Source organism: Eretmochelys imbricata, chromosome 8 (assembly GCF_965152235.1).
Source record: "Eretmochelys imbricata isolate rEreImb1 chromosome 8, rEreImb1.hap1, whole genome shotgun sequence".
Lineage (NCBI taxonomy): Eukaryota > Metazoa > Chordata > Testudines > Cheloniidae > Eretmochelys > Eretmochelys imbricata.
The window spans coordinates 47359251-47371920 of record NC_135579.1 but is presented as its reverse complement, the minus strand read 5'-3'; the positions used below and the strand labels follow the sequence as shown (position 1 = coordinate 47371920).

General features: G+C 45.9%; 1 protein-coding gene across 4 annotated transcripts in view; it reads right to left on the bottom strand.

The window, feature by feature from the left end:
• Positions 1-12670, bottom strand: part of RXRG (retinoid X receptor gamma) — a 114520-nt gene that overhangs the window by 20555 nt on the left and 81295 nt on the right. For all 4 annotated transcript variants that reach the window (XM_077824117.1, XM_077824118.1, XM_077824119.1 and 1 more), the window contains 2 exons: positions 1210-1354; positions 274-453 (listed from right to left, as the gene is read on the bottom strand). In XM_077824117.1, the coding sequence (XP_077680243.1) occupies positions 274-453; positions 1210-1354 (325 nt within the window). The remainder of the gene's footprint in view (positions 1-273; positions 454-1209; positions 1355-12670) is intronic.

Genomic DNA, 12670 nt, shown 5'->3' with positions numbered 1-12670 from the left:
AGCAGTATGAGAGGACGCTCTGCCTGAACCTTTGGAGTAGAACTGGGACCCGGAGCGCCACGCCCGAGAGGAGGCGGTGCTTTGGCTGCCTGCGCAGCTAGGGGCTGAGGAAAGGGTGGGTCCTCACACTGTCTCTAAAGCTCTCCTGAAAGACCACCTGCCGCCGTCGGGACTGCCACAAGTCCCGGAAGGTAACGAGGGGGCCACGTCTTCCTCACACTAACGCCCAGCACGCGTATTTATACGCCCACCCCGGAGTCTATGACGACCTACCTTCTCTCTTCATACCCATAGCCAGGCACTTCTGATAGCGGCAGTATTGGCAGCGGTTGCGCTGACGCTTGTCTATTAGACAGTCTTTGTTATCGCGGCACGTGTAGATAAGGTCCTTTCGGATCGTCCTCTTGAAGAACCCTTTGCAGCCTTCACAGCTGTACACCCCGTAGTGCTTCCCTGAGAACACGAGGAGCAGAAGTCACAGATCAACGTACTGTCTTTTTCCCCTAGTCAGAGGTTCCCTCTAAATAAGACCGATGGGGGAGGAGTTTGGACTGGCTCTACCGATGCAGTTTTGGAGACTTGCTTTTTAGTCCTGACTTTGAGTGGCAGCAGAAATGCTTTTTGCTGGTCTCGGCCTAGTCCCCGTTTGTGCACTTCACAAAACCAGCACAGAAACGGGCAGCGTTCAGCATACTTAGCGAGGCCAAGAGAGACCCTGGATTGGACTAGCTGGGCTACTGCAGACTGCAGTGGAGGTGCATTAGTACAAATTGCACAGAGTCTCATCCTGGAAAAATAGCGAGTGCTGCAGGCCAGGACTGAGGTGCAGTGACAGGGATGGTTGGGAGGGAGACAGGACTGGGGGCAGAAATGGTCTGGGATACTTCCCACCAGGATTGAGGTGCGTTGGTACAATGCCCGCTAGGGGCCCAGAACAGGAAGAGCAGCGTGCGCTAGAGGGCTCGGTAGTGAGGTGCCTTGGTAAAACAATAATGCTACTACTCAGGGGCAAGGTGCATTGACCGAGCTGTGTGCAGGAAATTTGCAAAATAAATCCGGTCGTGTTATTTGTGGCATCAGTATTTTCTAGCAAGATCCCTCAGCAAACCTCGTTAGTGTTACTTCTTATGCAAATTTCTCATCAAGGCCCAGGGAAGGCTCGCTTTGCTTAAAGCTGCTCCACTGAAATAGTGAACCGGAATCATGTACCTGATGATCTGTCCCCGCAGATTGCACAGATGTGTTTGGCCAGGGACCCTGGGCTAGTGGAGGGATAATTCATGTTTCCAATCCCTGGGAGGCCTGGCAGGGGCTTAATGTCTTCAGAGCTGCTGACATTGTTCATGACATTGAGCTAGAAAAAGAGGAATTTACAAGAGACAAGCCTGTATTATGGTTATTTAAGATTCACATTGCAGTAGTGTCCAAAGATCTAAACATTGTGCTAGGGGCTGTCCAGATACATCTCAGGACATATTTTCAGTTAGATCTGGTTGGCCTTTCTCCTGAAAAAGTGTTTTTATTACAAAACAGTCTTTTATTTAATAAAAAGGTTTAAAAAGAAAAAGATCATTGCTGCAATTTTTCATGAAAAGTTTAGTGAATTTTGATGAGAGCTGTCTGGAGGACACCAATTCCATTTGGCGACAATTTTCAAGGTTTCGAAATGTCGTTTGTTCCTCACGAGGAACGAAAACAAAACCTTCGGGATATTTTCAATTCAGGAAAGTTTTTGGGGTCAAGGGCTCCAAACACAGCACAGTACAAACAGGTGCTTGGGACATGGGGCAGGGGGAGACCCACATGCCAAGCCGCTGCTCTGCCTGATTCAGAGCCCAGTTCTACATCCTGGATCACTCTGACTCAAACATCTGAATCTGATCTGCCCATACACCAGCCTCTGGGTTATAGAGTGAGACTCTGGTTACATCTACACTACCATGGTAAGTCAACCTAAGTTACTCCAGCTACGTGTCTACACCACACTAGGTCGACGGGAGATGCTCTCCCATTGCCTTACCTTCATCTTCTCGTTCCTGGTGGAGTACTGGAGTCGACTGGAGAGCATTCTGCTGTCAATTTAGCAGGTCTTCACAAGACCCACTAAAAATCAACCCTTGGTGCATCGATCGCAGCAGCGTCGATCCCGTGGTAGTGTAGACATAGCCTCTGTCTTTCCACTCAGAAATGACCACACTCACCAGATTGCCCTGGACCCAAAAAACCTTCCAGAGGAAAACTTAGCAGAAACAAATTCCTCGCCAGGGAGTTTTTTCAGCTTCAATGTAATAGTGTATTACATTGGTAATACAAATGAAATTGGGTCAAAAATGTTCCAGCCAGCTCTCCTTTTTATTGACATTTCAAACTTCTTCATACATCAACAACAAGGTTTTTGATACACCAATTTTTACACCATTTTAATGCCATTTTCTCATACAAAAAATTTGAAATAATATTTGATTAAAAAAGTGAGAATATTTTTTTAAAAAAATTGAAACAAGGCTCCATTTTGAACAATGTTTGAAAATAAAAACCCTCTGAATTTTTTCATGAAATTAGTTCAACTTTTGACCCACTCTAGCCTGCACCTTGAAGAAATAAAAGCAAAACCACATACATTTACACATGCACCCCCCTTTAAGAAGTTAATGATCTTGTCAATGTTGCCCCACCTGCCAAGTGGTGGAGGGTCTGGGGTTATGCAGGTCAGCTTCCAGTGGAGGAGAAATTGGCAAATGGAATTCAGGCCTAGCCTAAGCGTAACTTGCTTTATTTATGTATATACACCAATCCTGGAACAGAGATGGTCCGAAACAGCATGAAGGCAATGGATAACTCCAAAGCACAGGAGTCTTTGGAGCCATGGTTTTGGTTTGGTCCATTATAGAAATGAAGGGTCATTTGCAAAATTTAGCTCCAAATTCAAATACCCCTAGAGTGTTTGGACGTGCAGGTTTGATTCCTGATTGTGCCCAGCTCTGCTTTCTATCTCAGTCACTTTCCCCGCAGTTCCTGTGAAGTTTGTTATTGTCAGGCTGCTTTTAACTCAGCTCAGGTCAGCTCCCAGACTACTGCACTGGGCAGCACAGCATGGGGAGGAGGTGACCAGCCCTCTGTGGAGAAAGAAATGGTTTTGGACTATTGAGAAAAGCTGGACGAGCACAAGTCCATGGGGCCGGATGCGCTGCATCCGAGAGTGCTAAAGGATGTGGCGGATGTGATTGCAGAGCCACTGGCCATTATCTTTGAAAACTCATGGCGATCCGGGGAAGTCCCGGATGACTGGAAAAAGGCTAATGTAGTGCCCATCTTTAAAAAGGGGAAGAAGGAGGATCCTGGGAACTACAGGCCAGTCAGCCTCACCTCAGTCCCTGGAAAAATCATGGAGCAGGTCCTCAAGGAATCAATTCTGAAGCACTTAGAGGAGAGGAAAGTGATCAGGAACAGTCAGCATGGATTCACGAAGGGCAAGTCATGCCTGACTAATCTAATTGCCTTCTATGATGAGATAACTGGCTCTGTGGATGAGGGGAAAGCGGTGGACATGTTGTCCTTGACTTTAGCAAAGCTTTTGACATGGTCTCCCACAGTATTCTTGCCAGCAAGTTAAAGAAGTATGGGCTGGATGAATGGACCATAAGGTGGATAGAAAGTTGGCTAGACTGTCGGGCTCAATGGGTAGTGATCAATGGCTCCATGTCTAGTTGGCAGCCGGTATCAAGTGGAGTGCCCCAAGGGTCGGTCCTGGGGCCGGTTTTGTTCAATATCTTCATAAATGATCTGGAGGATGGTGTGGATTACATCCTCAGCAAGTTTGCAGATGACACTAAACTGGGAGGAGTGGTAGATACAGTGGAGGGTAGGGATAGGATACAGAGGGACCTAGACAAATTAGAGGATTGGGCCAAAAGAAATCTGATGAGGTTCAACAAGGACAAGTGCAGAGTCCTGCACTTAGGACGGAAGAATCCAATGCACCGCTACAGACTAGGGAGCAAATGGCTCGGCAGCAGTTCTGCAGAAAAGGAGCTAGGGGTGACAGTGGACAAGAAGCTGGATATGAGTCAGCAGTGTGCCCTTGTTGCCAAGAAGGCCAATGACATTTTGGGATGTATATGTAGGGGCATTGTCAGCAGATTGAGGGACACGATCGTTCCCCTCTATTTGACATTAGTGAGGCTCCATCTGGAGTACTGTGTCCAGTTTTGGGCCCCACACTACAAGAAGGATGTGGAAAAATTGGAAAAAGTCCAGCGGACGGCAACAAAAATGATTAGGGGACTGGAACACATGACTTATGAGGAGAGGCTGAGGGAACTGGGATTGTTTAGTCTTCAGAAGAAAAGAATGAGGGGGGATTTGATAGCTGCTTTCAACTACCTGAAAGGGGGTTCCAAAGAGAATGGATCTTGACTGTTCTCAGTGGGAGCTGATGACAGAACAAGGAGTAATGGTCTCAAGTTGCAGTGGGGGAGGTTTAGGTGGGATATTAGGAAAAACTTTTTCACTAGGAGGGTGGTAAAGCACTGGAATGGGTTACCTAGGGAGGTGGTGGAATCTCCTTCCTTTGAGGTTTTTAAGGTCAGGCTTGACAAAGCCCTGGCTGGGATGATTTAGTTGGGGATTGGTCCTGCTTTGAGCAGGGGGTTGGACTCGATGACCTCCTGAGATCCCTTCCAATCCTGATATTCTATGATTCTATGAACTCTAGAGCTGCTGAAATGGACCTTTCTTCTTTTAGAGAAAATGCTTTGAGCATGTCTGAATCCTCCTCTTGTTATGGCTCAGCTCAGTTTGAAACATCAGTAGTTGGGAAGACCTTTTCCAGGCTGCAGAGCCATAGCACTTTCATACTGAGAACATAGCATGACAGCCAGTTTACATCCTTCAGTGGATGGGCACACTTTGGATCTATGAATTAACACAGGATAAAGCTCTAGCATGTGTTCTGTCACTTGTGATGTCCCTGTGTTCTCTCACTGTGCTCTAAACCTGAACTGGTGACTATGGCAGTGCTTCAGCTTGCAGCAGATGAGTTTGTGGAATGCACCCCCCGGGCTGGCAGGTCATCTGTGTAAAATGTGTCAAGCATCCATAGCCTCCGTATCCACGAGACCCAAGCACGGGCGAATGGCAGACGTGTACGCTCCAATCATGAACCCCTCCTTGTCTTGTTCAGAGACACAGGTGTCTCTCGCATCCCTCCAGGGCTTTCCGAAGGGGCTTGGAGCAGCCGGCCTGCTCTCTTCTGAGTGCGCTGCCTGCTACATCTAGAGAGCTTTCCTTTGTGCAGGTCAGAGTGCACATTCCAGGCAGGGTTCAAGAAGGAAAATGACAAGCTGCCACAGGAGCAGATCAGCACATGTGCAAGCTCCAGGCAAGCAAGCAGACATGAGTGATAATCCGACATACCAGAGGCAAGAGAATCCCCCTGTTTCTAACACTACACATATGACAGCAGCATGGACACCGTTCTGTAGCTGGAATTTAAATCCTGACTCCAAGAGCATCTTAGCATTTAGGAAACTGGCTAAGCGTTTGCTGCTTACAGTTTTAAATGCTAATGGCTTAGCACTGAAGCATTTTATCCATCAGACAATCAGAGCATTAATTGCTCAGTGGCTGATGGAGTTCCAGTCCATAATGATGGTGATTTGTGAATAAAATGCCCTTTCTGTGAAAGTTCCCTTCTTAAACCAAAAACATTTTCAAATCCCAATTTTTTTTTACCAGTTTTCAAAGATGAAGAACATTTTTCAGTTTTGTCAACGTTTTTCCAATTTTCATTGAAAAACTGAAAATAATTTACTCTAGTTTTGGAAAACCAAAAGTTTTCCAGGGTTTTGGTTTTTAAGAACATAAGAATGGTCCTACTGAGTCAGACTAAAGGTCCATCTAGCCCAATATCCTGTCTTCCGCCAGTGGCCAGTGCCAGGTGCCCCAGAGGGAATGAACAGAACAGGTAATCATCAAGTGATCCATCCCGCATCACTCATTCCCAGCTTCTGGCAAACAGAGGCTAGGGACACCATTCCTGTCCATCCTGGCTAATGGCCATTGATGGACCTATCCTCCATGAATTTATCTAGTTCTTTCTTGAACTCTGTTATGGTCTTGGTCTTCACAACATCCTCTGGCAAGGAGTTCCACAGGTTTACTGTGCATTGTGTGAAGAAATATTTCCTTTTATTTGTTTTAAACCTGCTGCCTATTAATTTCATTTGGTGAACCCTAGTTCTTGTGTTATGAGAAGTAGTAAACAATACTTCCTTATCTACTTTCTCTACATCAGTCACGATTTTATAGAGCTCAATCATATCTCCGCTTAGCCGTCTCTTTTCTAAGCTGAAAAGTCCCAGTTTTATTAATCTATCCTCATACAGAATCCATTCCATACCCCTAATAATTTTTGTTGCCCTTTTCTGAACCTTTTCCAATTCCAATATATCTTTTTTGAGATGGGGTGATCACATCTGCACACAGTATTCAAGATGTGGGCATACCATGGATTTATATAGAGGCAACATGATATTTTCTGTCCTATTATCTATCCTTTTCTTAATTATTCCCAACATTCTGTTAGCTTTTTTGACTGCCGCTGCACATTGAGTGGATGTTTTCAGAGAACTATCCACAATGACTCCAAGATCTCTTTCTTGAGTGGTAACAGCTAATTTAGACCCCCATCGTTTTATATATATAGTTGGGATTATGCTTTCTAATGTGTATTACTTTGCATTTATCAACATTAAATTTAATCTGCCATTTTGTCGCCCAGTCACCCAGTTCTGAGAGATTCTTTTGTAGCTCTTCACAGTCTGCCTGGGTCTTAACGATCTTTAGTAATTTTATATCATCTGCAAATTTTGCCACCTCACTGTTTACCCCTTTTTCCAGATCATTTATGAATATGTTGACTAGGACTGGTCCCAGAACAGATCCCTGGAGGACACCACTATTTACCTCTCTCCATTCTGAAAACTGACCATTTATACCTACCCTTTGTTTCCTATCTTTTAACCAGTTACCAGCCCATGAGAGCACCTTCCCTCTTATCCCGTGGCAGCTTACTCTGCCTAAGAGCTTTTGGTGAAGGACCTTGTCAAAGGCTTTCTGAAAATCTAAGTACACTACATCCACTGGATCCCCTTGGTCCACATGCTTGTTGACCCCCTCAAAGACCAACAAAAACCAAACGAAAAATGATTAAAAATGGAATGTTCCTCGTGAAAATTTCTGTGTTGTGAAAAAGTCATTTTTCATTGAAAAAAAATGGGCTTTTCATGTCCATAATCAATTTTGAACCATCACTGCACATTGCATTGGCAGATGTGCCTGCCCCCACCATAAATGAGGACTGAAGCACAATCCTGTTTGTGACTGTGGAAATGGACTGCAAACTTTTGAACACCTCATCAAGCAATGTTTCAAGCAGTGATAGCCCTGTGATACTTTTGCCATCCAATCCACGTCACCCGAGGCAATCAATTAGATCACCAACCTAGACTTGACGATCTCACATTGCTGTTTTAAGGAGTGAAGGAGAAGACTGGAAAAAGGTTGGCTGAAATTCTTTGACCACCCCTGTTCCCAAGAAACATTCTGCCTGACAGAGGACTCGCCCCCATGAATGGACAGTAATAAACCCAAGTGTGCTGAGCCCTAACCTCATTCAAAAAGTGGAAAGAACAAGAGAACCTCCCTTGGTGGCTTTCTCCCACCAGGACACTGAACAGAGAGGAATTCTTTAGGTTTTTAAATGTTATATGGGGGTGGGTATCACGATTTTTTCCTCTCTTTGGCTACACTCATAGATCACAACAGCAGCAAAGGGCGGGGATAGGTTTTAGCCATCAATGTCTTTGGAGCTTGGTTCCTGCATTTTAAGTGCAATGATGTGTGATATTTGGGACAACTGCTTGAACCCAAATCCATTAGCAGCCTGCCTGCTGAATCCCTGAGGTCCAGCTGTCTCATTCTGTTAGCGGGAACACAAGTGAAATGTGCTCTTCGGAGTTGCTAACTCAACATGACAGGTTAGATCTGCTGCCCTGATCAGAGAAGCTGCTTCTGGATTTATCCTAGGCGCTGAAGGAAAGGACTCAAACTCCCATTTTTTTCCCCCTGTGTAATAAAGTTTGACAGTAGCTCTGCCCCAGTAAAGTAACAGCAGCAACTTTCATCCTGAAATATCCTACTGTAAAATATAATCATTCACCTGTCACTGAAATGCAGCCACGTCTGGGGTGCAGGCCAGCAGCTGGTTAAGAATGCAATGCTATACAAGTATTTAGGCCAGTAAGTGAAGAAGACTCTTCTACTTGAAATTACAGGAGAAATTTAGGCAAGCAGGATGAAATTAACCTGGATGCAATTTGACCAAGACACTATGGCTAACATGCTTATGGGTGGAACAATATTTTCATGGGCTTCCAAATTCAAAGTGTGGGGCAGTAGGAAACATAGGTCTGAAGTGTCCCCATTCCTGCACACTGGTTTCCACTCTCACAAAGTGTCCACCTTAACCCACACCACCATCTTGCTTTTCCTTAGGTCCCTGATGGCTCTGCCCCTCCCCTCAACCCCACCTCCAGTCCCAGCTGGATGTCTGGCCTTTCATGGCGGTAACTGTCAAAAATGGCTCTCCTGGCCCTTCCAACATGTCTCGCCCCGGGCCACACATCAGGCAGGCAGCTCCGTGTGCAGATCCAAAGCAGTGTCCAGTCACTTCCCCCCATTCCTTGGCAGTAGCTGGAGCGAGCTGAAGTTCAAGAGGAGATGTGACAGCTTTCCCCACCACTTGCTGTCCCTCTGACGCATCCTCTGCCTGTCCCTCCTCATGCCAACAAACCCCTTGGGTGGAATTCTCCCCCCTACTGTAGAGTAGGTCTGGAAGAATCCCTGGATGCCACAACCCTTCTGAAAGGCACTATGGGACTTCCAAGAACCTCAAGCGATCAGGACCTTCATTCCACAGCTCATCCCAAAGGTGTACGGAAACCTTTGGCAGCTTTAAATCAGCATTGCTGCAATAGGAATGGCACCGAGCTGGCTCAGCAGGGTCAAGGATCTGGCCCCAGATGTTTATATTCTAACACTTGGATGCTATTGTTAGGAGTAGAGCTAGTTTTTGTTTTTCGTTTTTTTTTTTTTCTAAAGGGAAAATGTAGAAATGTCACCATTGGGTGCCTTTCCAGGCTTGACAGAACAATTTCATATTTTTCTGATTTTTTAAAATTTTAATATGGACTAAATTCCTAATATTCCCTTTCCCCTCATCTTTTTGCCTTCCCCTCCCCCACTGTAATAGAATGAATAATATCCAGGTTCGCTTCTTTTTCCCCACTTTTTCATTTGTTCTCTTGCCATTCTGTCGCTGTTCACAAATTGAGGCCGTTTTGAAAAAGCGATAGAGCCACAAAAGGAAAAAAGAACCCCAGATATATTTCACCCCGCTACATTCCACAGGAGAGAAGGGGGAAAGAATATATTTCACATTTTTACATTTTGATTAACGACATTTAAAATAAAACTGAAGTCTGGGGTTTGGAAAATGGCCATTTTTCATTGGGGAATGGGAGGGAGAGTTTTGACATAAAAGATTCCAAGTAGCTCATGTTACAAGCAACTTAAAATTTTGCATTTCTGTAGTAATTTGCATTTGAGGATCTCAAAACCCTATAGAACAATCTCAACCACCTTGTCCTTGCTTCTCTGTAGTCATATTCCCTGTACCACCTCCCTCAGGAACCCTTTCTACCACCTGCTTTCTCTTACACTTACAGACATTTACCTAATATGCAGCCTAAGCTTCCCTTTTAGTTTCAGGCCATTAGCCTTTGTCCTGCCATCATCTGAGCATAATTCTCTTTTTCCATTTATGTTACCTTGAAGCTATTTATACGTGGTTATCCTCTCCGGCCCCAGAGTCCTCTCTTTTCTGGACTATATAAATATAGCTTCCTCAGTCTTAGCCTCTTGAATCTTTATATTATTTTCCACTCCCTTATTTTTAGTTGTTCCACACACACACAATATTCTAGCAGGGGTCCCACCAAGGATGAGGTGAGACACACAACTGCCCTCCCAATTTTTACATGTGATCCTACTGTGGCCTCGTGGCTAGGATGCTGAGACTTTGGAGACCTGGGTTCTAATCCTGGCTCTGCCACTGAGTAACCTTAGACATGTCACTTTATTGCTGTGGGCCTCAGTTTCCCCATCTGTAAAATGGCGACAATGATACCGACTTCCTTCATCAAGTGCTTTGAGATCTACGGATGAAAAATACAGTGCAGGATCTAGGTATGATTATATAGCCAAGAATGCAGTGCGGGTTCAGATAACACCCTGGGAAGAAGCTTACAGTTATGATCCTTTTTTCAGTGACAGTGCTTAAAGTCACACAGTGGCATCAGTGGCCCAACCAGGACTGTGACCCAAGAGTCCTGCCTCTCCACCCCTCTACTAACAACTTAACAAAACTCCCTTTGCCAGGCTGATGAGACGGAGCAGGGTGCAGCTGCATAACTACAGGGGCTGAGAACTGGCAGCATTGGCAAAGCGCTGCAGAAAGTGACCCAGGACAGGCTGGGCTCAGGGATAAAGAAGTATATCACTGAAAGACACCAGAGGACTTAAACCTTCCTTGTGATGAACTGTGGGGCTGTGGAAATGGTGCGTGCATCAAAAACCCCAGCTGCTTAACAGATTTCTTCCCCAAGGTGTTAGGGGCCCTCTGGGGACTGCTCTGTGCTAGACTGTCCTTGGCTCTGGGACAGGTGTGTCTTAAGGAGGGTAGGCAAGGAGCCAGGTCCCACAGCCAAGAGCAGCTGCAGTCTCTGCATGCAAAAGAGGGCAGAAGCTGCTCTCTCCTAGCTATTGGGGGTGGGGGGCACAAATCAGCTAAAGATGCGGCCCCCTTAGTGTAAGGCCACTAGGCCTGATTCTCCACAGCACTGCTCTAGCACACTGATGTCATGCCGTCAAGATCAACAGAGTAACACCAGCGTGTCACTGGGGAAGTGCTCAGAGAATGAGGCCCATTCTCTTCAGCAGCGTTAATCCTCATTTCCCCTGATCTGAGGGCAGAATCCCCCCGGCAGCTATCGGGGATACATGACGCCGTGGAGATGAATGAGGTGTTACTGGTGTTCCTTCAGGATGGCGTGCACAACTCGCCACTTGTGAGCGACAAGGCCGTTCCAAACACAGGCTAATAAAACGCATAAACTGTGCCCAAGCCATGTCCTCGCTCTCCCCCCACCCCCCGCCCCAGTCCTCAATCCAGCAAAGCACTTAAGCATGTGCTTAACTTTAAGCATGTGCTTAGCTCCATTGAAGTCAGTGGAACCAGAGATGGGGGGGGGGCAAAAAGAGAGGAACCTAAGCGTATATCCCAGTACAAGGCCACTTGTGCCCAGCTGTGCCTTTCCTACTGCTGATATTTTGTGCACAGAAGCCTCATAGCAGCTGCTTGCCTGGGAGAATGTACAACCGGCAGGTAAATTTAATGCTCACTTGTGTCACTCAGCAGCATTTCTCTCCCTCTGCAGTGCCTGGTTCTCTGGGATTACTCCCTCATGACCTGTCCCTGGTGCTGAATATTAACCCCAGGCTAACTCCAGCCAGTCATTTTCACTTATGCAAAATACCCTGGACCCAGTTCTCAGTTACTCTGTTCCTGCACTTAGGGCAGAGATGGAGAGTCTCTGAGCCACCTCGTATTCTGGACCTCTGTACGCATTTGATCCCTGGTGTAAATTAGAGGTGCCTCAGGGCTGCTGGAATTTACACTGTTTCCCATGACTCCCTATAGGCCCTGGGAAGCAGAGAATAACCACAGAGCACTGCACTGCCACTATACGACCAATCTACCCCTATGCCAGGGGCCAGGAGTCAGTGCTGGTGTGGAGCCCTTAGGCCAGCTCTGAGGATCGGGAGCCCTTAGGCCAGGGAGGTCCCCTGCACTGGGATTTTCTCAGGGGAGTGTTGATGGTCCCTTTATACTGCCAGAGTGGCCTAATGTGCCTTAGTGTAACTGGGAATCAGACCCACCATTGTTGGCATTAAGTTGGGATGCCCAGTTACCACATGGGGTATTTCAGTCCACTCTTGGGCTGTCTTCACTGGCATCGAAACATCTTCCAAGCCAATACAAAGTGCCCCTGGCCGCACCAGAAAACATCTCTTGTCATCTCAGCATAGTTACAGGGATGCCATCAAGGAGTATAGGCCAGAAGTGGACAATTGGTTTTTAAATAATAGGGTTCACACAAAGCTTAGCATGATAACAAATCAGCGACACCCACATACTTCATCATGGCTGCCATTAAGCCTCTCACCTGCTAATTTTAGCCAGGGCATTTATTTAACAACGGACTGATCAAAGCAATCACAAGCATGCTGTAGGGTATGATCCAGCCAGGGCCAATTATAGGCACATAACTAAAACAGGTTGAAAAAATTGGAAAAAAAACTTTGCAAAATAAAAATCCTATTTTTTTATTTGAATTTGAAATTTCTATGACAATTTTTCATCGGTGTTGCAAATTGTGACTATAATTGACTGTCACTCACTAAACAGTATTATTAAACTCAAAGACAAGCTGAAGCCATATGCAGTACGCAGCATGTAAGGAAATTAAAGCTGGGCGAAAGTTTTCCA